Source organism: Pan paniscus, chromosome 9, assembly GCF_029289425.2.
Source record: "Pan paniscus chromosome 9, NHGRI_mPanPan1-v2.0_pri, whole genome shotgun sequence".
Classification (NCBI taxonomy): Eukaryota; Metazoa; Chordata; class Mammalia; order Primates; family Hominidae; genus Pan; species Pan paniscus.
In genome coordinates, this window is record NC_073258.2 from 119,362,138 (window position 1) to 119,389,624 (window position 27,487).

Sequence of the window (27,487 nt, forward strand, 5' to 3'; positions counted from 1 at the left end):
AGCCCGAACCCAGCCCTCACCTTCTGCGTAAAGACCCATGACCGACTGTACTACATGGTGGCCCCATCTGCAGAGGCCATGCGTATCTGGATGGATGTCATTGTCACAGGGGCTGAGGGCTACACTCAGTTCATGAACTAACTGCCATGGGCCTCCTGGCAGAGCACAACTGGGGCTTTTGTATAAGAAGACTTTAATATTCTGTAAGGAGCTTGGTCCTGTGAGTTTCTGGGCTCTGGCCTCCTGAAGAACCAGCCAGAAGAAGAAAAGTAGAGGTGGCTTTGCTGCCTCCTGGGAACCCAGAACTTGCAGTAACCCTTTAGGGTCCTGCCCCAGGCCCAGCCAGGGCTGAGGAGCTGTCACAGAGAGGGCCTCAGCTCCGACCTGACACCTGCTCTCCCCAGCCTGTTTTCTCTTTTCTAAAAGACAAATTATGGTACCATAAGCTGCCAAAGATCCCCTCCTGCCTCAGACCCCTTTGCCAGGGGCTTTGGGGGCTGAGCAGAGCCACATCCAGAGTGGGGTAATAGCTCAGGCGGCCCGCTTCCCATTTCTCAAACCCCGCTCTGCCCCATTGTTCTCCTTTCCCTTATACTTTTTATTACCTTGCTCAAGGGCCAGAGATCTCAAGTGTCAACCTTGAGGTCCCAGCTCCATCCCCTAGTTGCAGACTCATCACCATGGTTACCATAGTGACTGCTTCATTGCCATGGTTACATACTAATTGCTGCAGCTCTGTGGCCCAGCCCACTGCTTCAGCTGTGGGCCATCTGAGGGTACGTGCCATCATCTCTCCAGCCCAGGCCCCTGGGCATCTCATGCTGGGGGGAAGGGACTGAACACCTTTTTCCTTCCCCCTGCCTGTGTCTTCAGCCCTGATGCACAGGCTGCCAGCCCCCCAGTCCAGCCCTCTCCCTTCCACTGGTGCCTTGCTTAGAGCCAGAAGGGATGAAGCCGGGGGATCTATGGAACAGAGGAGGAGCGATGCAGTTGGGAGAGGAAGCTAGAAGGGTTATGGTTGGAGTTCTGTACAGGGTTGAGTTTCCGACAGGGAAAGAGGATTCCTCCAATGCTCCTAGAGAGAAAGCCTGAGCAGGAGATGATGCAGCAGAGGGGAAGGGCCCTGTGGTGCCGCCGCCCTTCCTTCAGCCTCCGAAGGGTGATGGAAATGGAGAGTGGAGGACCAGGCCTCCAGCTGTCTGGCCTCGCCCTTCACGCCTTAACACTAAGCCCACCTCCCCTGCTCTCCTTCCCAGCATTGAGCCCTTGGTTGCCTGGGCCCAGGCTGGGGGTTTTCAGTATTTGTAAGCATTTCAGCAGAACAATAAAGCCTTTGGACTACGGAAGTGAGTGGAAGGCCGGAGGTGTGGGGCTTGGCGCTGAGGCACTTGGGGATAGGTCTTCCCTCCAGAGCAGGATTTCCACCCTATTCAAGGTTCCAGGAGGGAGCTAGGCCCCTACCCATGACCTCCAGGTTGTGACCCTGCCCCCCACTTCACTCTGAGGACAGGCTGGGAGGTAGGAGGGCATGAAGAGGCAGGGGAAGGCAGGAACTGGTGCAGAGGTTTAATGGGGCAGGAGCTGGGGCCAGGTGAGGAGAGGAGGGCTGTCACCGTGGCAGGAGGCTGAGCAGGAGGCTGGGCAGAAGGGTGGCCGCCAGGCAGTGGGGCTCCAGGAAAGCCAGCTTGGCCCCTGAGGTCAGCCGGTCACCATAGCGGTCCAGCAGCATCAGGACCACGCCATTCGTCCAGCCAAATCCCTCCTGGGAGAGGCAGGGCAGTGGGGCCAGTTTCTGGGGAAGCCTCATACCCTTGGTGGGGGCTGTGGGCTCTCTCCCCAGGGGCACTGGCCCTGCCTAACCCCAGCGGTACAGGAAGCACCAGTCAGCTCCTCCCCCGGGCCCACATGCAGGTGAGCACACTGAGGCCTGGGGCGGGGGTCATGCACAGCAGAGTCCAGGAGTTCCCTGGTGTTGGCCAGCCCACCCCTGGCCTGCTCACCTGAACTTCATATTCTCCTCCCCCACCAGGCTGTCCACCGTTGCTGACGTCATACTGGGGACAAGTGGGTGGGCTGTATGTCAGGTACTGCCCCCCAGCTCCAGGAACAACAAACAACCAGAGCCCCTGGGGAGAAGCTGCTCTGCCTGCTCAGCAGCCCCTGTAGTGCTCAGGAGTGGCCACTGGGACAGCCTGGCGGTGCAGGGAGGGCTTGGGCCAGCTCACCTTCTCATACATGGCTGACTTCTGCAAGTAGACATCAAAGTTGGTTCGGATCCAATTCTGAGCCAGCTGGAAAGCCACTTCCTGGGCCCGACGTAAAGGTGCCTTGGCCAGGCCTAGACCCCATTGCAGGCAGGACTCAACCTCCAGGTCTCCCATCCCAGACAGAGCAGTGGCTGCACCCTACTCTCCCCAAGGAGGGAAAGAGGCCTGGGCCCTAAGACTTCCTTCCTGAGACCACAGGCCAAACTGCCCTTAATCGACGGCCCTGGTTTGAAGGGCGAACAGGACTGATTGCACTGGACAGGCTGGGTGGACATAAGTGTCAAGTGGAGGCCAGGAGAGCAGAGGAGCGAGAGAAAGGACACGGCGCCTCTTGCGTCTTTTGTTCATGCCTCCCCAGCACCAGGGAGGCCCACCTCTACACCCTGGGAAGGGTCCTTGGCTGTGTCAGCCCTGCCTCCCTACCTCTGATGACCAGGTCCTGCAGGGGGGCCCAGGCATTGGGGAAATCCCACTGCTGGCCTGTCTTCTGGAGAGAGGTCGGGATCCCATACTGGTAAGTCAGGATCCGGTTGTCCTAGAAGGTCCCAGACATTCCCGTGACTGAGGGTGGGGCTGGACTGGGAGCCAGGACAGGACGCTGGACCCTGCGGGAAGCCAGACGTCCCCTTCCTGGCTCTTCTCTTCTCGGCTCACAGCTGCCCCCCGGTGGCTCTGGTGGGACCCGCAGGCTGGGACAAGGGGCACAGCCGGAGGAAGCGCCCTCCCCTGCAGGTCCTGTTCAGGGTCGGGAGGGGGCGGTGCTGCCTGCAGTGGACCCGAGCCACCTGCTGTGCCCTCACCTCCAGGTATTTCAGAGCTTTGTCCGCCACGCCAGGGTCAGAGAAACACCTGGCCCAGAGTGGAGTGAGGTTGGATGGGTAAAACTCCCGGTTTTTCTTCTTCTTCTCAAGGTCGTAATCGAACCAGGCTCCGGTCTGCTCATCCCACAGGACTGCGTTCAGGGCGGCCAAGCGCTGCGACCGCAGGATTCTGTACTTCGTGGCCTGGGAGTCGTTCCCTGGGGCAGTGCTGCCTTTAGAGCCAGCAGCCAGCACCCTGCCTGCAGCCCCAGGCTTTTTTCGTGGTTCTACTTTAGACTCCTCCCTTTGTGTTTCTCTGCAAAGGCTGAGACACCCTGATGACCAAGGGGATGTGCCGACCTGGAGCCCACCACATTTCTGGCCTATGGCCCCGCACTGCTCCCAGGGAACCACTGGAGCTGATCTGTCCCCAGGGTCTCCAGGGTCTATCCTCCCAAGGGTACTGGCTGGGTGGATTCCCCTAGCTCTTAGGGGGTCAAGGGCAGCTGTCTGAGGGAGAGGGAGTGGAAGGATTTTGGATGCGTGGACTAGGGTTCCCCTCACAGACCCTAGAGACCCTCACAGTAAGAAAGGGAGGAAGAGAGGATTAGGGTTGGCTCCGTTTGTCCTCTTGTCTGGTACGCAAATGTGAGTGCAGGCTTCCACTAGGGCGGAGCTCGACAGGCTAAGTTGCTGCAGGCCTGTCACACAAGGGTCCTACTTCCAGTTCTATTGCCAAGCCTGAGCAGGAAACCAAGCTCCCTGCTTTCCCTTCCCTCCTGGGGTGCTCACCCAGCCTGGAATAGAAGTTGCTCATCAGCTCCTCTGCTTGGCATAGGAAGGCATTCAGGTCAACAGGCACCAGTTTGCTTGTTCGGATGCCGCTAAGCGAGTTGGGGTTTGGGCCTCCAATGAGCCAGCGTGAAGAGAAGTCCCAGCCAGACTCAGCCCCAGCCTTGAGCTCAGCCCACAGAGCCTCCCGGTCTCCTGTGAGGACAGAGCAGGGAACCAGCCAGTCCCGGCTGCAGGATAGGCAGCCATTGACAGGAGACCAGAGCCTGACACAGCAGGTGTGCAGCTGCCCTGCCCCCAGCCCTCCCTCACCCTCCTGCTGCTCACCTTCTGGCAAGGTGTCAGCCAACTCCACATCTTTGCTGTAGGACTCAGGCCTGGCAAAGAGGAGAGGTGGGCAGCCTGGCACTAGTAGCTACTAAGCCCCTCTGTGGTCAAGAAGAGGCTGAGCCATCTTGATCCAGCTGCCCTTGGGCCCCACAGCCCAGGATTGCAGAGGGCTCTCGGTGTCACCATCTGAGAGGCCAGGCTAAGTCACTCCTCCTCCTGCCCGGGGCATTGTGATGCTCTAACCAGAGTGAGCAGGTAAGAGATTGAGGGGTGGGCTGCCCAGTTCCTCACCTGGGTCCCCCATAAGGGACATAATAGCGATTCAGGAGGTAGTTCTTTCCCTCCAAGCTCACAGAGACAGTCCTGTTCTTGGTCCAAAAGTCCAATTCCAAGGCTAGTGTTTCAATGTTTTCCCTGGAGTGAAGCAGACAACACCTCAGCCCAGGCGTGCTGCCCATCCCCAGCCCTGAGAGGTCTGAGGGGTGGGTGGGTCTGCAGAGCAGCACAGGGAGGGTGGTACCCACTGTAGAAAGGCGGTGTCATTGGTGTGAGTCAAGTAGCAATCCATCATGAGGGTCAAGAGTGGGGGCTGGCTCCGCTGCAGGTAGTACACGCGCCCACCATTGGGGACATGCCCATAGCTGCCAAGGGGAAGGCCTGCTGAGATGCCCTCTCCCCAGCAACTGGCACCAAGGCAATCCAGCTGCACGCCCGTGGCACACCTGCCTCTCCTCCCCACCTAGGCTGGAGGTGCCTGGCCCCCCTCACGTTTTCACCAGGTCCAAGAAGTTCTGCAGCATGCCCTTCACCGTCTCAGCCATCTCCGAGAGGAGCAGACCCTCCATGACCCAGTAGGAGTCCCTGGGGAAGGGGCAGCTTAGGCACCACCCTGCTGCCTCCCTCTGCCCTGCACACCAGCCAGTGGGGCACTCTGCCCTGCTGAAGACACCCTGCTGGCCCTGGGTTTCTCCACCACTGCCAGTCCTGCAGGCCCCTTGGTCTCTTGGGCCTGGGCGCTCACCAGTAGTAGAACTCAACAAAGCGACCGCCAGGCACAATGAAGGGATGTTCTGAGTAGATGAGAGAGAACCGCTCAGGGTGGCTGAGAACCTCTGGCTTCATCTGGAGTCAAGAGAGAGGGCAAGGGGAGCCTAGAATCCCCACGGAAGCAGAGGCTGCAGGCAGCTGGGGGATCTGAGGCCCCGGGAGTCACAGCTTTGGAGCCGGGCAGTTGGGTTCAGCGCTGGCTCCACTGCTACTCAGCCATGTAATCAAGGCCTGGCCGCTGGGAGCCTTGGGGTCCTCATCCCTCACCTGCCGGCCTTGGGAGTCCCAGCTCAACTTGGTGCCGGGTAGAAGACCCGACCACTCAGCCAGGCACTGGGCAGGTATCCACCAAGCAGTGGCCATTATGAAGACCCAGGGTGGGCTGGGTGGGTGAGGGGGGTGCCAGCCCCCCATTTCCGCTCTACTCCCCATCCTTGCTGCCACCACCCAGCCGGGCCCAGAGGATTGGCCCATCACCCCCATTCTCTGAGCCAGGTGGGGATAAAACCCCAAACCCTTTCCCCAGGTGAGGGGATGTGGATGAGCAAAGTAGCTCAGGACAGGGCTGAGCACAGGGCCTGGCCCCGCGCAGCAGTAGCACTGATTCCTCCTGAGACGGAGGCCTGGCCCAGGAGCTCAGGGAAGGAGAGAGCCCAGCAGGCAGTGAACATCTACCCAGTGGTGCCAGAGGCAGTGCTGGGCAGCCTGGAGGTGGCAGGGCAGGCTAGGGTTTCCTGGGGAGGCTAGGGAGCCTTCCTGGAGGAGGCGAGATGTTAGAAGTAGATGCTGCCCTTCTGACCTCAGAAGTTCTTTCTAGAGGGCCTCTATTTGGGGACCCAGGGGCCAGGGACTGGTTTCTCAGGAAAGGAAACCTGATCTGTGCTCCGGAGACACTGTGGGCCCCAGGCACATTCCTCTCTTCAGTTCCCTTGGTCAGGCCTTGGTCAGGCCTTGGGCAGGCCCAGGACGCTGATACCTTCTTCCCCAGCTTCTTCCAGAGCTGATGCAGCTGCCCTGCCCAGGCACGCAGTTTGGCATCTGAAATCTTCTGCAGGAACTGGGGGCTGAAAGAACACAGGCCCCACAGGGTTCAAGGAGGCAGCTCAGTTGGAAGGAACCCTCTCTTGTTCCCCTTCCAGAGTCATACCTGTCTTTCCAGTCTGCAGGGGTCCAGGGCTGCAGCTCCTGCCCCTTGGCCTGGAAGTGTTCGTGGACAAACGCCTGCAGCTGCTCCCTGGGGATGCTGTGATTGTGGTCCCTGGACAGTTCAGTGAAGGTCTGCAGGACTTGTTCTGGAGAGCAGGCAGCAGGGAGGGGTCAGCAGGGTGTCACAAGCCACTCCCTGATCACAGGGGCCTCTCTACTTGGTCTTGCCCCCTGCCTTTTTTGGAGAGAAGGTTCTCTGGAGAGGAGGTTCAGCCCTAGGTGCTTCACCTGGAGCTATAGACAGTGGCATGTCCACAAACTGCTTGTCATCCTGGTAGAGCTTGGCCATTTGAACTTGGTTTAGGAGCTCCCCGTGGCAGTAAATCTCACTGCAGAGACAGGGATAGGAGCAGGTCAGGTCACCACCACCACCCCATCAGGACAGAAGAGAAGGCTAGAGTCTGTGGTAGACTGGTCAAGGCATGTTCCCTGGGACTGGACAAGGGCTGTGTGTGCGTGCGTGTGTGTGTGTGTGTTAGGAGTTTGTGGGTTGGAGTGACATACAGGGCTGAGGGAACAAGTAGGGTCTTTGGGCAGTAAAGTAGCTGTCTGACTGCCTGAGCCCACACTGGTTGCTAATTTGAGATGGTGTAGAATAGCTGGTGGACAAAGGAAGGTTAGCACTTTAATCATACTGGTGTGGCCAATTCTCTGTACAATGGCCCTGTGTAGACTCGATCGGAAGGGCTTATGGCAGAAACCTGGGAGGTGCACTCAGTGGTGATGGCTGAGATTGGGCCAGAACATTTCCAGGCGGTGTATGGTATAGGCCATTTGAGAGACAATTACTAGCTGGCTCTTGGGTGTTTCCTGAAACTGCCTCCATGATGGCAGGACACAAAATAATCCTGAAACCTGAAATACCCATAATGTCTTGGGTGATGTCAGAGGAACACTCTGTAACGAAGGCAGTGCCCAGAAGAGTTCCTGAATAAAATGGAAATGGTTTATTCAGGAGTCTGCTGCTCAGGGAATGCAAGGAGGTGCTAATGGTATTCAGGAGCAGGAAGCCTCTTTCCCCCTAGGGCCAACTTTGGAAGCACCGAGGAGCTGATGGATCCTAGTGCCACATAGGAGGGGCCCTATGAACAGCTCTTGGTTGAACAACAAAAAGCTGCTTGGTTTATGGGTAGAAAGACCTTGTTTGGAAGGCCTTTGCACTCTGACTGAGGATGGAAAATCTTTGAAGAAGGTAAGAACAAATCACCTCAGTGGACTGAATTGCATGCTGTTTTCCTTGCAGTGATAGAAGAATCGAATGATAAAAGCCCCTGTGTTTGGGTTTTTGCTGACTTATGGGCAGTAGCCAATGGCCTGGCAGATGGGCAGTGAAAAACTGAACTATTAAAGTGTTGCCCACCTGGGGCATAACCCTATGGAAAGGTAAGGGACACATTAAAGTAGCTTTGCATATCAGGTCGTAGATGCAAATGTGCAAAATACTACAAGATGCTATATTAGAACAGAAGATGCTGTACCAATATGAACCACCAAGTTACATTTCTTCAGATCCAAGAACACAACTGACAGCACCTAGTGTCCAACAATGGGCCAAGCAATACCACAGCAAATGGACATACGGTGTTGCATACCATCCTCAGAGTAGCGCTTTGATAGAAAATTGGAACAGAGAGTCGAAACATTTGCTGTCTACAGTGGGGGAGGGAGATAAAAGCATGAAGGGGTGGCTTACATACCTTCAAAAATGTGTGCTCTGGCCGGGCACAGTGGCTCATGCCTGTAATCCCAGCACTTTGGGAGGCCGAGGTGGGTGGATCACTTGAGGTCAGGAGTTCAAGACCAGCCTGGGCAATATGGTGAAACCCCATCTCCACTAAAAATACAAAAATTAGACAGATGTGGTGGCACGTGCCTGTGATCCCAGCTACTTGGGAGGCTGAGGCAGGAGAATCACTTGAACCCAGGAGGTGGAGGTTGCAATGAACCGAGATCACGCCACTGCAATCCAGCTTGGGCAACAAAAGCAAGACTGTGTCTTTAAAAAAAAAAAGTGTGTGCTCACATTCAGCTTGAGAGGAGCAAAGGGAGGTCTCCATTGGTTGGATTCCCCTAATTTTTCTGGGGGATCTGGGAAGAGGGAGGGCGGAGTTGTTGGTATGACTATATGATTTGTTCCCACATCATCTCAACTACTTTTTTCCTACCCAATACAGTGGCCCCACGACTAGGACTGCAAATGTGGGTGTCAGAAGAAGGGACAATTCTCAAAGAAAAAACTGCAACTGGCTGGGTGCAGTGGCTCACGCCTGTGATCCCAGCACTTTGGGAGGCTGAGGAGGGCGGATCACAAGGTCAGGAGAACGAGACCATCCTGGCTAACACGATGAAACCCCGTCTCTACTAAAAAGTACAAAAAATTAGCCAGGCATGGTGGCAGGTGCCTGTAGTCCCAGCTGCTCAGGAGGCTGAGGCAGGAGGATGGCGTGAACCCAGGAGGCAGAGCTTGCAGTGAGCCGAGATCACGCCACTGCACTCCAGCCTGGGCAACAGAGCGAGACTCCGTCTCAAAAAAACAAAAAAAGAAAAAACTGCAACTGTACCTTTAAACCTTCATGCCAGATTTACTAAGGGCCTGATGGGGTGTGTTGTGGCTTCACAGCATCTGGCTAAATTTGGCTTCTTAGTGAATGCAGCTGTATTGCCTAGTGGTCAAGATAACCCACTAGTTCCGCACCTTTGTAACTCTTCCTTATATGCATGGGAGCAGACTGAGGGCAAGGCACCTGCAACACTACTATTACTGCTGGCAATGTGGATCAGCACAGTGGCCAAGCCTAATGTCCCTTACAAAGGTGGAAAAATTTGGTAAAAATCAATGATAGGCCGGGCGCGGTGGCTCACGCCTGTAATCCCAGCACTTTGGAAGGCCAAGGCGGGTGGATCAGGAGGTCAGGAGATCAAGACCATCCTGGCCAACATGGCAACACCCCCGTCTCTACTAAAAATACAAAAATCAGCTGGGCATGATGGTGCCTGTAATTCTAGCTACTTGGGAGTCTGAGGCAGAAGAATTGCTTGAATCCAGGAAGTGGAGGTTGCAGTGGGCCGGTATTGCACCGCTGCACTGCAGCCTGGGCAATGGAGTAAAACTCCATCTCAAAAAAAAAAAAATAAATGACAGATGGTGAGGAAGAGACATAGTAGCTGAGGGTAAAGGAATGAGTAAATGGGTTATACAATGAGGGGAATCCAATATCACATTGGTGTCTGGAGAGACTCGAAACAAGAGAATAAGATTGTCTCTTAGCACGATTATACCAGATGCCTGAAAGGGGGAAGCCATGCATTTGCCAAGACGACTCCTGCTGTTGGGCCCTGACAAGGTCAAATGGCAGCCTGCAAACCTGAGTGGCACTGCTCTGAGATTTGGTCATGTGATATGATGATGAGCTGCACTAATTGCTGACAACAGGATGTAACTCTAGCAATGTGCCAGAGATTTTTGACTGTTAATTTTCTGGTTACATCTACTACGAAGGATACCATTTGGGAAGGAATTTCCAGGAACTACTCTTTTTGGGGCCTTTGGATTGTGTGATTTACAACTCATGGCAGACTAATCACTGTGTAACTGTAAACCTTGATCACTGAATGCTTAGAAAGGTCTCCAGTTAAAATGAGCGAAATACAGCAGCAGCATGGCCAGCCTGTCCCAATGAGCTCCATGCACAAATGCAGATCACCCTTGTTTTCGTGGATGAAAAGCTGTTAAACAGAATAGAAAAAAGTTTTATTTTATTTTTTATCATTTTTATTTATTTTTTTAGACAGAGTTTTGCTCTTGTTGCCCAGGCTGGAGTGCAATGGCATGATCTCGGCTCACCGCAACCTCTGTCTCCTGGGTTCAAGCAATTCTCCTGCCTCAGCCTCCCGAGTAGCTGGGATTACGGGCATGTGCCACCACGCCCGGCTAATTTTGTATTTTTAATAGAGATGGGGTTTCTCTGTGTTGGTCAGGCTGGTCTCAAACTCCCAACCTCAGGTGATCCGCCCGTCTCAGCCTCCCAAAGTGCTGGGATTACAGGTGTCGGCCACTGCACCCAGCCTATTTTTTCTTTTTTTAGACAAGGGTTCGCTCTATCACCCAGGCTGAAATGCAGTGATGCAATCACAGCTCACTGCAACCTCAATCTCCCAGGCCCAGGTAATCCTCCCACCTCAGCCTCCTGAGTAGCTGGGACTACAGGCATATGCCAGCATATCCAGCTAATTTTTTCTATTTTTTTGTAGAGACAGGGTCTCAATATGTTGCCCAGGCTGGTCTTGAACTCCTGGGTTCAAGTGATCCTCCTGGCTTCAAGTGATCCTCCCGGCTTGGCCTCCCAAAGTGTTGAGATTACTTTGATGTGGGCCAGCATGCCCAGCCCAAATGGGTTTCTTATAGTATTAAAGCAGTAGACATCCCATGATTTGTCCAAATTCTCCTGGGGAACAGCCCCATACTGAGACAAGGAAGGCTATGGGAGGCCTTATGGCATACTCAAACTAATTACACCTAGGTGTGATGTCCACTCATCTAACCCTACTATGGGGAACTCACAAATCCTGGGTACAAAACATGTATCCTAACAGCACTCAGGCCTTTAATACAAAATGGCAACAGCATACATGGTGGAATAAACATTGGCCCATGAGATAGAAAAGGCTCTAAGGGAGATAAGTTCCCCCATCATGGAACAAGCTGAATTTATTAATCCTATTTTTATCACCTTAAAGTCTTTTATCCCTAACAAATTTACTTTTTTTTTTTTTTTTTTTTTTTTTTGAGACCGAGTCTCATTCTGTCGCCCAGGCTGGAGTGCAGTGGCGCCATCTCAGCTCACTGCAACCTCCACCTCCCCGGTTCAAGCAATTCTCATGCCTCAGCCTCCCAAGTTGCTGGGATTACAGGCGTGTACCACCACACCCAGCTAATGTTTGTATTTTAGTAGAGACAGGGTTTCGCCATGTTGGCCAGGCTGGTCTTGAACCTTCTGACCTCAGATGATCCAGCTGCCTCGACCTCCTAAAGTGTTGGGATTACAGGCGTGAGCCACTGCACCCAGCTTACAAATTTACTTTTAACAAGGAGAAGCATTTAGAGAAAAAGATGTATTGGAGGAGGAGGGAATACTTCCAAACTCTTCCTACAAAGCCAGTATTACCCTGATACCAAAACCAGATGAAGACACATCAAAAAATAAAAATAAAACTATAGGCCAGTATCACTAATGAATATTGATGCAAAAATCCTCAACAAAACACTAGCAAACCTTGGCTAGGCATGGTGGCAAAACCCTGTCTCTACAAAAAAAATGAAAAAATTAGCTGGGCGTGGTGGCATGCACCATGTTGCTTGGGAGGCTGAGGTGGCAGGATCGCTTGAGCCCAGGAGGCAGAGGTTGCAGAGCCGTGATTGTGCTGCCGTACTCCAGCCTGGGCAACAGGGTTAGACTCTGTCTCAAAAAAAAAAAAAAAAAGATTTTCCATGTTCATTATTTATGGATTGGAAGAATCAATATTGTTAAAATGTTCAAATGTTCATATGGGCTGGGCGCAGTGGCTCATGCCTGTAATCCCAGCACTTTGGGAGGCCAAGGCAGGCGGATCACTTGAGGTTAGGAGTTCGAGACCAGCCTGACCAACATGGTGAAACCCCATCTCTACTAAAAATACAAAAATTAGCCAGGCGTGGTGCTGCATGCCTGTAGTCCCAGCTACTCGGGAGGCTGAGGCAGGAGAATTGCTTGAACGCGGGAGGCAGAGGTTGCGCCACTGTGCTCCAGCCTGGGTGACAGAGCAAGACTCCATCTCGGAATGAATAAATAAGGAGCTCATACAACTCTATTAAAAAAACTAATAATCCAATTAAATATGGGCAAAAGAACTGAATAGACATTACTCAAAAGCAGACATACATTCCCTTAAGTAAGAAAAGAAATAAAAAAGAAGACATACAAATGGCAAACAAGCAAATGAAAAGGTGCTTCATATAATTGATCATCAGAGAAATGCAAATCAAAACTACAATGAGATAGCATTTCATCCCTATTAAAATGGCTTTTATCCAAAAGCCAGGTCATAACAAATGCTGGTGAGGATGTGAAGAAAAGGAAACCCTCATACACTGTTGGTGGGAATGTAAATTAGTACAACCACTATGGAGAACTGTTTGAAGTTTCCTCAAAAAACTAAAAATAGAGCTACCATATGATCCAGCAATCCCATTGCTAGATATATGACCAAAAGAAAAGAATCAATGTATTGAAGAGATATCTGCACTCCCATGTTTATTGCAGCACTATGGACAATAGCCAAGATTTGGAAGCAACCTAAGTGTCCATCGACTGATGAATGGATAAAGAAAATGTGGTACATATCCACAATGGAGTACTATTCAGCCATAAAAAAGAATGAGATCCTGCCATTTGCAAGAACATGGATGGAACTGGAGGTCATTATATTAAGTGAAATAAGCCAGACGCAGAAAGACAAACTTCATATGTTCTCACTTATTTGTGGGAGCTTAAAATTAAAACAATTGAACTCATGGAGATAGAGAGTAGAATGACGATTAGGAGAGGCTGGAATAGTGGTATAGTGGTATAGTGGCAGGAGTCGCAGGGAGATGGGGATGGTTAATGGTACAAAAAAATAGAAATAATGAATAAGACCTAGTATTTGCTAGCACAACAGGTGACTGTAGTCAAAAATAATTTAATTGTACATTTAAAAATAACTAAAAGAGTATAATCAGATTGTTTGTAACACAAAGGATAAATGTTTGAGGTGGTGGACACCCCATGTACCCTGATGTCATTATTACCCATTGCATGCCTGTATCAAAATATCTCATGTAATTCATAAATATATATACCTACTATGTACCTCCAAAAATTAAAAAAAAAAAAAGAACAAAACAAAACAAAAGATTAAGTGAGGGGCTTCCTTCAAATGTCTTAAATATTAAATAAATGTAAGGTATTATTTTTTATTTAAAAAAAGAAATCAATTTCCAGTTCCACTCCCCTACCCAGAGATTGGGAGGTCAGGCTGATATCACTTGGCTCAAAGCCCCACCTCTCCAAACACACAGTTTGGTCTTTCTGGCATGTCCAGTCCTCGTCCTGAGTCAGCTAGTTAGTATAATCCATCTAGAGCCTCACCATGAATACCAAAGACACACCTATCATTTGGGAAATTCCAAGAGCTTAGAAGTTACTTCCCAGCAACCTGGGTCAAAGAACAGACAAACTCTATTATACAACAGTCCAGTCCCTAGCCGTTACCCGTAGATCCCTTGTAGCAAAACAATTATGCTTTCCTGAGCAACTGCATTTGGGATAGCATTTTTATAACAGACAAAGAGATAATATCAACGTGAATATGCCGAAAATTTAGAGGAGCTAATGTGGAAGTAGAGATAGGAGCTTTTAGCTCAATTCCCCAATACATGTGACCCTCAATATTAGAATTATAATCTTGCCAACAATGCCAGTGCTTTATTATGGTAGAAGTAACCTGAAAAATAAGAGTCAAAAGATATTCACACATTACTAGAGTCCCATTGTCATTAATAATTAGTCCAGTTCATCACCAGATCATATGACAAAATGTCTCCCAGGATAAGGCCACTCAGGCTGGCAGGTTCCCCTTTGATCCTGTCAGCTTCCAGAGCAGGAGTGGTCTTGGCAAAATATGGCTTTACCCTTTCAGGCGTCAAGTATAATTGAATGAAGAGGCGGTGTCATCTTTTTCTCTGATCTTCTTTCTAAGCATTAATGTAATGGTGGACTTCCCTCATTGCATTTCTTATTAATGCATGGATTCATTCATTTATTCCCAGCTACTACACCTCTTTCTCTCCATTTATACCCAAACTTTTCCACCTTTGGAAAGGACATTGGGTTAGGCCACTGTATTTATCCAGATTGTAGGTAGAAACACTTGTCTTGTAAATGCTTCTCCTTCAGTCCACTCCCATTCATATAGGGCAGGCTTACATAGGTACAGAACTAGTAAGCTATCTTGAGCAGTAGGCAATATATTTGTGTTTATTGTTAGCCCCATTTTTGCTAGATAAGGTGAAGGCACAACCTGCCCCATCAGACCCTTAGGAATTTTCACATAAAAGTTTAAGAATATAGTTATATTTTTTTGCTTAGGAATAATTCCTGCTTCTTGCATTTGTATCTGCAGTCCTAATTCAGAATTCTAGCAGATAAATGTAACAAAGAGATTAAAATAATTGAAAAGAATCAAGCAGAAACCCTAGAGCTGAAAAATGCAATTGCCATACTGAAGAATGCATCGGAGTCCTTTAACAGCCGAATTGATCAAGCAGAAGAAAGAATTAGTGAGCTTGAAGACAGGCTATTTGAAAATACACAATCAGGAGACAAGAGAAAATAAAAAACAAAGAAGCATGCCTACAGGATCTAGAAAATACAATCAAAATGCCTCAAAATGGCAAATCTAAGACTTATTGTACTTAAAGAGGAGGTAGAGAAAGAGATAGGGACAGAAAGTTTATTCAAAGGGATAATAACAGAGAACTTCCCAAACCTAGAGAAAGATATCAATATCCAAGAACAAGAAGGTTATAGAACACCACGCAGATTTAACCCAAAGACTACCTCAAGGCATTTAATAATCAAACTAAAAGTCAAGGACAAAGAAAGGATCCTAAAAGCAGCAAGAGAAATGAAACAAATAATATACAGTGGAGCTCAGTGGTTCAAACTGGTGAGAAGTCTGTCAGCAGACTTCTCGGTGGAAATCTTACAATCCAGAAGATAATGGCTTAACATATTTAAAGTGCTGAAGGAAAAAAAACTTTTACCCTTGAATAGTATATCTGGTGAAAATATCCTTCAACCATGAAGGAGAAATAAAGACTTTCCCAGACAAACAAAAGCTGAGGGATTTCATCAATACCAGACCAGTCCTACAAGAAATACTGAAGAGTATACTTCGATCAGAAAGAATAGGATGTTAACATGCAATAAGAAACCACCTGGGCCGGGCATGGTGGCTCACGCCTGTAATCCCAGCACTTTGGGAGGCCGGGGCGGGATGATCACTTGAGGAGTTCGAGACCAACCTGACCAACATGGTGAAATCCTGTCTCTACCAAAAAATACAAAAAAATTAGCCGGGTGTGGTGGCACGCACTTGTAGTCCCAGGTACTGAGGAGGCTGAGGTGGGGGAATCGCTTGAACCGGGGAGGTGGAGGTTGCAGTGAGCTGAGATCTCGCCACTGCACTCCAGCCTGGGCAACCGAGTGAGACACTGTCTCAGAAAAAAAAAGAAAAAAAAAGTTAATGATCGCTGGGCTCAGTGGCTCATGCCTATAATCCCAGCACTTTGGGAGGCTGAGGCAGGCAGATTACTTGAGGTCCTGAGTTCAAGACCAGCCTGGCCAACATGGAGAAACCCCATCTCTACTAAAAATACGAAAAATTAGCTGGGCGTGGTGGTGCATGCCTGTAATCACAGCTACTCTGGAGGCTGAGGCATGAGAATTGCTTGAACCCAGGAGATGGAGGTTGTAGTAAGCTGAGATCGCGCGCCACTGCACTCCAGCCTGGGTGACAGAGCGAGACTCCATCTCAAAAAAAAAAAAAAAGAAAGAAAGAAATCACTTGAATGTACAAAACTCACTGGTAATAGTAAGCACACAGAAAAAACACAGAATATAATCACACTAGAACTGTGGTGTGTAAACTACTCTTATCCTATGTATCTGCAGTCCTGGGACCACTGGGATTTACTGGAACCACTGAATCAGCTGGGAAAAAGAAAGTTTAATGTAGGGAAAAAAGAAAATGGTATAGTCATACCACATTGGAAGAATTGCTAGTCATCGTCTCCCAGCCCCTCTTCCCTTTAGCTTCCAGAAAAGCAGAAGAATCTATCTAATAGGGACAAACCCTTGAGCCCCCTTGCGTTGAGTGTGAGCACATACTTGTGAAGGCATGTAAGCCAGCCTTTCATACCTTCATACCCTTATTCCCTGCTGTTTTAGATAGCACATGCTTCAACTGCCCATCCCAATTCTCTATTGAACCACTCCTCTGAAGATGAAAGTGTTTCTTGATCTGAAGAAATGTAACTCAGTGGTTCAAATTGGTGGAGTATCTTTTGTTCTGACCCTTTTACAGTGTCAGTATTTTGAGCATTTGCATCTACCACTGGCCATGCAAAGCCCAGTCCAGAATCAGTGTCTACTCTTGTCAGGACCCAGGTAGCCCTCCAGGCCTACCAGCATCAGTCCACCTTGCCAGGTATGTGCAGGGCCTTCCCTCCAAGGTCATCTTCCCACAGCCATGGGCGGTCTTTCTCTTTTTGGCAGACAGAAAAGTACTTACTGGCATTTTGTGCCTCAGCGGGAAAAGAGGACTAAGTCTAAATTCAGCTCTTCTCTGCATGGCTGCTGCCCCGCAATGTCCATTTATTTCATGAACACACGTGGCCACCTCAGGTGAGCACGCAGGGATGTCTGCTTGTTGCCCCAGTTCCTTTTGATCCTGGAAAGGGGTGCTTCTGATGGAAATCAACATAACCTTCTTTAATGCACTCCTAAAATTCCTGTTGTGATTTCCATATAGACAAGGTTCCCATTGTCCTTCCGCCTGACCATATGGCCAGGCCATTGGCCACTGTCCAAGAGTTAGTAAAAACCTAAACAGTATGTAATTCAACCCACAGAGCTGATTTGTTTTTGCCTTCTTTGATCAGAGTAACAACCTTCCAAACAGTAGGCTGTTCATTCACCTTGGGACTGCCATCCATAAGTCAAACAGCTCTTTGTTGGTCAATTGAGAGCTGTCAATAGGGCACTGTCCAATTGGCAATAGAATCTAACAACTCCTTGAGTGGATCCAAAGTCAGTCCTAGGGGAAAAGAGTCTCTCTGCTTTTGAATACACTGAGTAACTCTGCATTCCCCGAGGAGCTTGTTCCTGATCCAGCCATTTCCATTTCATTATGGAACTCTTCTGGGCCCTGCCCACTCTCTGTGAGCATTTCCCCAAGATATTATAGGTATTTCAGGTTTCAAGATTATCTTACATCCTTCAGTCATAGGGGCAATTTCAAATAATGTCTGATAGCAAGCTAATAATTACCTCTCACATGGAAATTCTCTAGTCCAAAGTCTCAGCACTTGTGCCAGGAGGTGCTCTAAGACTTTTGCTATAAAGTCCAGTCTATGTTCCAGAGAAGGCTAACAATCTCTGTGGACTTGGGCAATCTTATTGGTTCCCATTTGAAATGTCTAATCAATATTGCTTGATGAGTGGATTTCCATACCTTCTGTTTTACAATACTAGGTAGTGGAAATATTTCCTGGTCAGATACAATATCCATCCCTGTAATACATTCAGGTAGAAGAGATGCAACCACTCCACATAAAACCTGTTCAAGCGCATATCACTTTTTTGTTTTGTTTTGTATTGTTTTTGAGATGGAGTTTCACTCTTGTTGCCCAAGCTGGAGTGCAATGGCGAGATCTCAGCTCACTGCAACCTCCACCTCCTGGGTTCAAGTGATTCTCCTGCCTCAGCCTCCCGAGTAGATGGGATTACAGGTGCGCACCACCACACCCGGCTAATTTTGTATTTTTAGTAGAGACAGGGTTTCTCCATGTTGGTCAGGCTGGTCTTGAACTCCTGATCTCAGATGATCCACCCACCTCTGCCTCCCAAAGTGCTGGGATTACAGGCGTGAGCCACTGCACCTGGCCGCATTTTTATATTCTCTCAATCTCATTGCAGTGCCCATCAGGACTTCAGCAGGTGTTTTTGGTACCACAGTGCAGGACTGGAGGTTGTAATTCCACTGACCAAAATCTAAGCATGGCCCATCTTTTACTTTCAGTTTGGCTATTAGAGATAAAAATCTATAGGGATTGTATATTTGCTTTTCTTCTTCTTAGTATACATTTCCCTATGCACATGAGTCAACTCCCCAAAAGTTAGTGATCAATCATCTCTAATTTCCATTGGTAACTTTTACCTCCAGTAACTGATTGCAGCATCACTGCTCTTCACACCATGGGTGACCCTGTAGCCACTCGAGAATGAAAGGTTTCTCATCCCCTGCCCTTTCAACTTTTCTTTTCCCAACCCACATGTTTCAGTGAGTCAGGGTCATTCTAGTAAATCCACATTTTCTGACACCAACTGCAATACTGCAATTTAATCCTGGCACTAACCATCGGGAGTTAGTGCAGAATCCACACTCAGATTAAGGGCACGGTCCTGAGTGAGATGGCCTCACTTTTGACACCAGCCACAAGTTCAGGGGTCCCCAGGCCACCTGCACTTATTACCAAGTGGCTACAAATGTAGGGGTTCCCATAACCCTTTCAGATTTGATAATTTGCTAGAACAACTCACAGGACTCAGAAAAGCTTACGGTTATGCTTAGGGCTATAGTTTTATTATAAGAATACAAGCCAGGATCAGCCAAATGAAGGGATGCATGGGGCAAGGTCTGGGGGACCCTGAATGTAGAGCTTCTGTGTCCTTTCCCCATGGAACCAGGACGTTTCCCCTCCTGGCTCATCAATGTGTTCACCAACCAGGACTTGGTATTTATTTGTTTTATTTGTTTGTTTGTTGAGACAGGGTCTCACTCTGTCACCTAGGCTGGAGTGCAGTGGTGCAATCTCAACTCACTGCAACCTCCACCTCCCAGGTTCAAGTGATTCTCACGTCTTAGCCTCCTCAATAGCTGGGATTACAGGCATGCACCACCACACCCTGCTAATTTTTGGCATTTTTGGTAGAGACAGGGTTTCACCATGTTGGCCAGGCTGCTCTCAAACGCCTGGCCTCAAGTGATCCACCCACCTCGGCCTCCCAAAGTGTTGGGATTACAGGCATGAGCCACTGTGCCCAGCCTACTTAACAGGACTTTGAAGTCCAGAGTTTTTATTGGGGTTTCATGACATAGGCATGATTGATTGAATCATTGATCATGTAATTGAACTCCATCTCCAGCCCCTTCTCCTCCCTGAAGGGTTGAGAAGTTGGGCTGATATCATGTGGACCAAAACCCCAACCCTCTACACACACGCTTGGCCTTTCTGGCACGGCCTGCCTTCATGTGGAGTCATCTTGTTAGCAGAAGCTGTCTAGGGACCCACCATAAGTCACCTCATTAACAAAAGCTACCAAGAGCCTGGGAAACATGGCAAAACCCCATCTCTACAAAAAATACAAAAATTAGCCAGGCGTGGTGGCACACACCTAGTCCCAGCTATTCAAGAGGCCAAGGTGGGAGGATCACCTAGCCCAGAGAGATTGAGGCTGCAGTGAGCCATGACTGCACCACTGCACTCCAGCCTGGGTGACAGAGTGAGACCCTGTCTCGAAAAGCAATCAGGCCAGGTGCAGTGACTCATGCCTGTAATCCCAGCACTTTGTGAGGCCAATGTGGGTGGATTGCTTGAGGTCAGGAGTTTAAGACCAGCCTGGCCAACATGGTGAAACCCCATCTCTACTAAAAATACAAAAATTAGCCAGGCGTGGTGGTGCGTGCCTATAGTCCCAGCTACTTGGGAGGCTGAGGCAGGAAAATCACTTGAACCTTGGGGGCAGAGGTTGCATTGAGCCAAAATCTCACCACTGCACTCCAGCCTGGGCAACAGAGCTAGATTCCGTCTCAAAAAAAAAAACAAAAAACAAAAAAAAACACTAATCAGGGACCACTATTAATAACAGATATTCCTATCACTTGGGAGATTCCAAGAGCTTAGAGGTTACTTTGGAGGAACCCAAGACAAAAATGAAACAAATTCCTCATTATACAAGAAGTGGCTTATGCATGAAAGGATTGACTCAGCAGGTCTGCTGTGTTCAAACCCTGCACATTTCAGAGAAAGTTCTGGCCTGTGACCAGCCCTGAGAGATGAGATTTAAATTACCGAAATATGCTGCCTGGTAAGTCTTTGTTTTTCTGGGGCCCTGGGCCATGCCAGATATTTGATGCTGATAATGTGATTTGTGGCAGGGGCCTTTGGCCACCCAGTATCAGTTTGAACTCTGGAGAGTGAGTAACTGAGGTCAGCCACACAGGTAGTCCACGCTTTCATCACTGACCTCCAATAAAAACACTGGACACCAAGACTCAGGTGAACTTTTGTGACTGGCAATACTTCACGTGTGCTGTCACATGTTATTGCTGGAAAAATCAAGTGCTGTCCATATAAATCCACTGGGAGAGGAAAAACTGGAAGATTGAGATTATTTTCTCCTGGACTTGGCCCTAGAATATTTAACCTTTGATGGCTTTAACATGGTATCTTTTCACTGTAAGAAACCATAATCAAGGCTGGGCACGGTGGTTCATGCCTGTAATCCCGGCACTTTGGGAGGCCGAGGCAGGCGGATCACAAGGACAAGAGATTGAGACCATTCTTGCCAACACGGCAACACCTCCGTCTCTACTAAAAATACAAAAATTAGCTGGGCGTGGTGGCGGGTGCCTGTAGTCCCAGCTACTGGGGAGGCTGAGGCAGGAGAATCACTTGAACCCAGAAGGTGGAGGTTGCGGCAAGCCGAGATTGCACCACTGCACTCCAACCTGGCGACAGAACGAGACTCCGTCTCGAGAAAAGAAAAAAAAAAAAACGAAACCATAATCATGGTATAACCATTTGGAAGTGTTAGTGAATCACTGGCCTGAGGTTGGTCTTAGGGAACACCAATAAAGTCATCTTCCCCTACATTTGGCAAACAGCCTAATGCTTGACAAAGCACTGGACCACCCAGACTCTCTGAAGTCCTCATTACAATTGCTCAGGACAAAACCTATTAATTATCCCAGGTACACTTTTCCCATTTATACTCCACAATTGTCATGGGCAAGCACTGTCAACTCTCCCTGTAACACACACCCCCTATTGAACCCCTTGTATCTGTCTCTAGTCTAACCACTGGAGCCCAAGCCCAAACCTTGTTGCCTGGAGCCCCGCTCTCCCTGGACCTGTTCCCACTCTGCCCCAATCACACAGGCCTTCTTCCCAATCCCTGAACAGCGCCTCCGGGCCTCTGCACGGCCCTTTCTGTGCCTGGACTGTCCTCTCCCAGATCAGCTCAGCAATGGTTCCTGCCACAATTCTGCTCACACATCACCTCCTCAGAGACACCGTCCCTCCCCATCCTCTCTAACACACCCTCTGCTCACCCACACCAGCGGGTCCTAACTTCTCTCTACTTCAAACTGTGCTTCTGTTACTGTTTTGCTTCTATTATTATTATTATTTGGGACAGAGTTTTGCTCTTGTTGCCCCAACTGGAGTGCAATGGCGTGATCTTGGCTCACTGCAACCTCCACCTCCCGAGTTCAAGCGACTCTCCTGCCTCAATCTCCTGAGTAGCTGGGATTACAGGCGTGCGCCACCATGCCCGGCTAATTTTGTATTTTTCATAGAGATGGGGTTTCACCATGTTGGCCAGGCTGGTCTCGAACTCCTGACCTCAGATGATAGCTCCCACCTTGGCCTCCTAAAGTGCTGGGATTACAGGTGTGAGCCACCGTGCCCAGCTGTTTTTCTTCTATTATTATTGTTCTTGCAGGAGCTGGTAAAGTGGCTTATGTGGCCACAGCTCCATAAATCCATGTGGAACGAAGGGTGGACATTGCCTGAGTCCAGGAGACAGGACAGGGTCACTCATCTCTGTCCCTGGTGATGGAAACTCAGGCTCAGGAAAGAGACTTGACCTGCCCTGGGTCACAGAGAGAGTATTAGGGTCAGGGCTCGAGCCCGGGTGCTGTGGTCAGGCCCTTAGGCCGCCCCTCACACCCAGACTAGGAAGCTGGAGCAGAAAGTTTGCTAGAACAATCCTGAGAAGAGGCCTGCACAGTTCAAGGGGCAGCTTGGAGGAGGAGAGGAAGGGAGGGCGGGCTCTGGCCAGCAGGCTCTTGGACCTCAGGCCAGGCTCTGACAGCTGCATCTGGTATCAGGACTGCAGGTCCTGGCAGGGGGCAGTGGCTCACGCTTGTATTCCCAGCACAGTCGCCAAGCCTAATGTCCCTTCCAAAGGTAGAAAATGTTGGTAAAAATCAATGACAGGCTGGGCGTGGTGGTGCATGCCTGTGATCCCAGCTACTCAGGAGGCTGAGGCACAAGAGTCTCTTGAACCCGGGAGGTCTAGGCTGCAGTGAGTGGAGATGGTGCCACTGTACTCCACCTGGACGACCGAGCAAGACTCTTAACAACAACAAAAAAAAAAACAGACTGCAGGTGCAGTGCCCAGCACAGAGCCTGCTACATAGGAATTCTCATTTTCTTCTCTTCCCTACTCTTTCCTTCCTTTATAATCTCTTCCTTTCCCTCTGAAGTACCAACCCCAGAGCTTGAGATCTCATCCCAGCCTCCCTCTTATTGCCATCCTCCCCTGCTGCCTTCCCCACACCCCTACCTCTCACAGGGTGGGGGTAGGGCCTCCTGGGACCCCGGTCCCAGCCCCAGCAGCAGTAGCAGGCACAGTTCCCAGGTCCTCCCTGGCATGGTGGCTGTGACTGTGACTGAATGAGCAAGCCCAGGCACCTTTGGCTTGCTGGGCACAGCCTGGCTCACCTGCCTGTCCAAGTCGGCCAAAGTCCAGCCTTTGAGGCGTGGCCACCTGAGGGGATGTGTGCTTGGTCTGTGTGTGGCCCGCTTGCCCCTCCTGCTCTCAGGGCACAGTGGCCACCTCCCCTGCTTCTACTTTGCCTCTTCTATTTCACAATCTCAGCTGGTGCCGATGGCTCAGGCCCTTCCCTCAGAGCATGGGGGTGGGGGTGGGGAGTGGGCACCCAAAGGCCAGGGACACAGTCGAGGCCACATACCTGTAACCTGGATGCCAGGTTCCTTGGGTGGCCCCAAGACCACCAACCTCAGAGAGTTACCATTTCCCTTAACATTTCAGATGGAATGGCTCAAGATCCTGTCCCTGGTGTGGTGTGAAATTCAGGGACTCTCACTGTTATCTGCAAGAGATACAGCGGAAGCACAGGACAGTAGAACCATTCTGTCTGGGGAGGACTAAGGGAGACCCACAATAGTGTGTCATTTGTAATGAGTCTTTTTTTTTTTTTTTTTGAGACTGAGTTTCACTCTGTCGCTAGGCTGGAGTGCAGTGGCGTGATCTCAGCTCACTGCCACCTCCCCCTCCCGGGTTCAAGCAATTCTCCTCCCTCAGCATCCTGAATAGCTGGGACTACAGGTGCCCGCCACCACGCCCAGCTAGTTTTTGTATTTTTAGTAGAGACGGGGTTTCACTGTGTTGGCCAGGATGGTCTCAATCTCTTGACCTCATGATCCGCTCGCCTTGGCCTCCCAAAGTGCTGGGATTACAGGCATGAGCCACTGCGCCAGTCCTAATGAGTCTTGATGATTGCATAGGAGTTTGCCAAGGGAATGGGCTGGAGACCACTACAATGTATACAGAGCATGTGAAGAGAAGAGCAAACCCCTCAGCCTAGCTGCAGAGAACTTGGTGTTCATGCAGGGAAGGGTTTTGAGATAGGCTGGAGGAACATGTTGGCACCAGTCTGGAAATGGTCTTTGCCAAGCCAAGGAATGTAATTCCTTGTAATTCCCCAAAGTGGAACCAGCAGAGAAGTTTGTGAGCTTAAGAAGCAGATTCAGGCTGGGTGCAGTGGCTCATGCCTGTAATCCCACCACTTTGGGAAGCCGAGGCGGGTGGATCACCTGAGGTCAGGAGTTCAAGACCAGCCTGGCCAACATGGTGAAACCCTGTCTCTACAAAAATACAAAAATTAGCTGGGCATGATGGCGGGTGCCTGTAATCCCAGCTCCTCAGGAGGCTGAGGTGGGAGAATCGCTTGAACTCGGGAGACAGAGGTTGTAGTGAGCCGAGATCACGCCACTGCACTCCAGCCTGGGCGACAGAGTAAGACTCTGTCTCAAAAAAAAAAAAAGCAGATTCGGTTACTTTAGGAGGCTCATCCCCTCAACATATGGAAGCTGAGCTGAAGGGACAGGGGACAGGGGGTGGGCAAGGCACATGGAGTTTAGTGATAGGCATGACCTCTCCTGAAGGACTTAGGTTTGCAGTTAAGGATGTCAGTTGTGGCACCTGAGCAGTGTTTACTGCTATTAAAAAGAAAAACCTTAGACAAATTAAATGTAACCATTTATTCAAGCAAAGAAATGACTCATGAATCAGGCACCACTCTGAACTAGTAAAGGTTCAGATAGCTCCACCCAGTAATGTGGGCAGCTGGCATTGTTTTTTTTGTTTGCTTTGTTTTTTGAGACAGGGTCTCGGTCTGTTGCCCAGGCTGGAGTGCAGTGGCTCCATCACAGCTCACTGCAGCCTTGATCTCTCAGGTTTAAGGGATTCTCCCACCTCAGCCTCCTGAGCAGCTGGGACCACAGGCACATGCCACCATGCCCAACTAATTTTTAAATTAAAAAAATATATATATATTTTTTAGAGATTGGGTCTCCCTGTGTTGTCCAGGCTGGTGTGGAACTCCTGAGCTCAAGCAATCCTCCTGCCTCATCCTCCCAATGTATTGGGATTACAGGTGTGAGCCACCATGCCTGGTCAACAATTTTTAAGTGTACAATTCAATTTCCTTTTATTACATTCACAATGCTGTGCAACCACCCTTGCATTCTTTGGATAAATCTCACTTGGTCATGATGTCTAATCCTTTTAATAAACTGTTGGTTTTGGCTTGCGAGTATTTTTTTGAGGAATTTTGCATCAATATGTACAGAGCATATTTGACTGTAATTTTCTTTCCTTGTTTTTTTTTTGGACACAGTCTTGCTGCATCACCCAGGCTGGAATACAGTGGCATGAACACAGCTCACCACAACCTCAACTTCCTGGGGCTCAAGTGATCATCTGGCCTCAACCTTCTGAGTAGCCAGGACTACAGGTGCATGCCACCACGCCTGGGTAATTTTTAAATTTTTTTGTAGAGACTACATCTGACTGTGTCGCCCAGGCTGGTCTTGAACTCCTGGCCTCAAGTGATCCTCCCGCCTTGGCCTCCCAAAGTGTTTCTCCCCAAGTGTGAGCCACCATGCCCAGCCCTCTTGTGATGTCTTTATCTGGTTTTAATATCAGGGTAATGTTAGCCCCATAGCATGAGTTAGGAAATATGCCCCTCTTCTATTTGTGGAAGTGTTTGAGAAGGATTGTTAATTCTTTAAATGTTTGGTAGAATTTACCAATGAAGCCATCTGGTCCTGGACCATATTAGGCAGAAACAATACATATATGGGGGATGGGGGTAGAGAGAGAGAGTTTGAGAGGTAGCTGGCAAGTCCAAAATCTCTAGGGTAGGCTGGCAGGCTGGAGAAACAGGGAAGAAGCTGCAGTTCAAGTCTGAAGGCAGCACGCTGAGAGAATTCCTTCTTCTTCTGGGGAGGTCAGTCTTTTTCAAATTAAAGTCTTCAACTGATTGGATAAGGCCCATCCAAGTTAGGGAGGGTAACCTGCTTTACTCAAAGTCTACAAATTTAAATGTTATTTTCATCTAAAAAATATCTTCACAGAAACATCTAGAATAATGCTTGACCAACTATCTGGATACCTTTGCCTAGCCATGTTGACACATAAAATTAAACATTTTTTTTTTTTTGAGATGGAGTCTTGCTGTGTTGCCCAGGCTGGAGTGCAGTGGCACGATCTTGGCTCACTGCAACCTCTGCCTCCTAGGTTTAAGCGATTCTCCTGCCTCAGCCTCGTGAGTAGCTGGGATTACAGGCGCCCACCACCACACCCAGCTACTTTTTGTATTTTTAGTAGAGATGGGTTTTCACCATGTTAGCCAGGCTGGTCTCGAACTCCTGGCCTCAGGTGATCCACCCGCCTTGGCCTCCCAAAGTGCTAGGATTACAGGCGTGAGCCACCGCGCCCGGCCTAAACATCTTTTTTTATTGCAAGGTTTTTTACTGCCATCTCTTTACTTGTCACGCCTATTGAGACTTTTTACTTCTTGCATCAGTTTAGATAATTTCTGTTTCTAGGAATTTTTCTGTTTCATCTAGGTTATCTAATTTGTTGGCATATACTTGTTTATAGTATTCTATTTTCAATTTTGTAAGGTTGATAGTAGTGCCTCTGCACTCATTCTGATTTTATGTGTGTCTTCTCTGTCAATTTTGTTGATCTTTTCATAGGACCAACTTTTGGTCACTCAGCTCACTGCAACCTCTGCCTCCTGAGTAGCTGGGCTTACTTATTAGTAAGGGCTTACTTACTTATTAGCCTGCCATCACACCAGGCTAATTTTTTGTATTTTAGTAGAGACGAGGTTTCATCATGTTACCCAGGGTGGTCTTGAACTCCTGAGCTCAGGCAATCCACCCACCTTGGCCTCCCAAAGTGCTAGGATTACAGGCATGAGCCAACGTGCCCAGCCAATGTTCTTAAAAAAAACACATGACTCTACAGTGATTGTACTAACTTATATTCTCACCAACAGTATATGAGGGTTCCTTTTCTCCACATCCTCACCAGCATTTGTTATTGCCTGTCTTTTGGATAAAAGCCATTTTAACCAGAGTGAGATAATATCTCATTGTAGTTCTGATTTGCATGTCTCTGATGATCAGTTATGTAGCGCACCTTTTCATATACCTGTTTGCGACTTGTATGTCTTCTTTTAAGCAAGGTTTATAGTGATTCAGATCTTCTGCCCATTATGCAGACTGGCTTTGTTCTGGGGGAACACCTCACTATATCGTGCAGGCTGGTCTCAAACTCCTGGGCTCAAGCAATCCTCCCACCTTGGCCTCTCAAAGTGCTAGGATTACAGGTATGAGCCACCATGCCCAGCCAGTAGTTTTTTTTTTTTTTTTTTTGAGACGAAGTCTTGCTCTGTCACCCAGGCTGGAGTGCAATGGCATGATCTTGGCTCACTGCAACCTCCGCCTCCTGGATTTGAGTGATTCTCCTGCCTCAGCCTCCTGAGTAACTGGGACTACAGGTGCCCACCACCACACCCGGCTAATTTTTGTATTTTTAGTAGAGATGGGGTTTCACCATATTGGCCAGGCTGTTCTTG

At 49.2% G+C, this 27,487-nt stretch overlaps 2 protein-coding genes and 1 long non-coding RNA gene across 37 annotated transcripts in view; 2 read left to right on the forward strand and 1 right to left on the reverse strand.

The window, feature by feature from the left end:
* The window catches only part of PHLDB1 (pleckstrin homology like domain family B member 1), a 50,606-nt gene extending 49,260 nt beyond the window's left edge, over nucleotides 1-1,346 (forward strand). For all 35 annotated transcript variants that reach the window (XM_034933828.3, XM_063608830.1, XM_057299262.2 and 32 more), the window contains one exon: nucleotides 1-1,346. In XM_034933828.3, the coding sequence (XP_034789719.3) occupies nucleotides 1-141 (141 nt within the window). In that variant the 3' untranslated portion in view covers nucleotides 142-1,346.
* On the reverse strand, nucleotides 264-26,735 carry TREH (trehalase). The gene is made up of 15 exons (XM_003820034.5): nucleotides 22,876-26,735; nucleotides 6,671-6,771; nucleotides 6,384-6,528; nucleotides 6,213-6,300; nucleotides 5,211-5,311; nucleotides 4,958-5,050; nucleotides 4,714-4,830; nucleotides 4,481-4,603; nucleotides 4,187-4,236; nucleotides 3,860-4,054; nucleotides 3,068-3,285; nucleotides 2,691-2,802; nucleotides 2,226-2,338; nucleotides 2,001-2,054; nucleotides 264-1,762 (listed from the first exon to the last, which is right to left on the reverse strand). The coding sequence occupies exons 1-15, from the start codon at nucleotides 22,962-22,964 to the stop codon at nucleotides 1,610-1,612; spliced, it is 1,752 nt and encodes a 583-aa protein (XP_003820082.3). The 5' UTR covers nucleotides 22,965-26,735; the 3' UTR covers nucleotides 264-1,609.
* Nucleotides 1,721-13,170, forward strand: LOC117975041 (uncharacterized). Its single transcript, XR_010113496.1, has 4 exons — nucleotides 1,721-1,911; nucleotides 2,030-2,781; nucleotides 7,686-7,825; nucleotides 8,617-13,170. It is a non-coding gene; the product is annotated as an uncharacterized LOC117975041 (long non-coding RNA).
* Nucleotides 26,736-27,487: the final 752 nt, after the last annotated feature.

Bases quoted from the DNA above. Each gene is read 5' to 3' on its own strand.
- TREH (XM_003820034.5), bottom strand. From the start codon at position 22,964: ATGCCAGGGAGGACCTGGGAACTGTGCCTGCTACTGCTGCTGGGGCTG. The intron at 4,055-4,186 runs GTGAGCAGCAGG...CTGTCCTCACAG, and splicing joins GGCTGACACCTTGCCAGAAG to GAGACCGGGAGGCTCTGTGG. The intron at 2,803-3,067 runs GTGAGGGCACAG...GGGACCTTCTAG, and splicing joins AAGCTCTGAAATACCTGGAG to GACAACCGGATCCTGACTTA.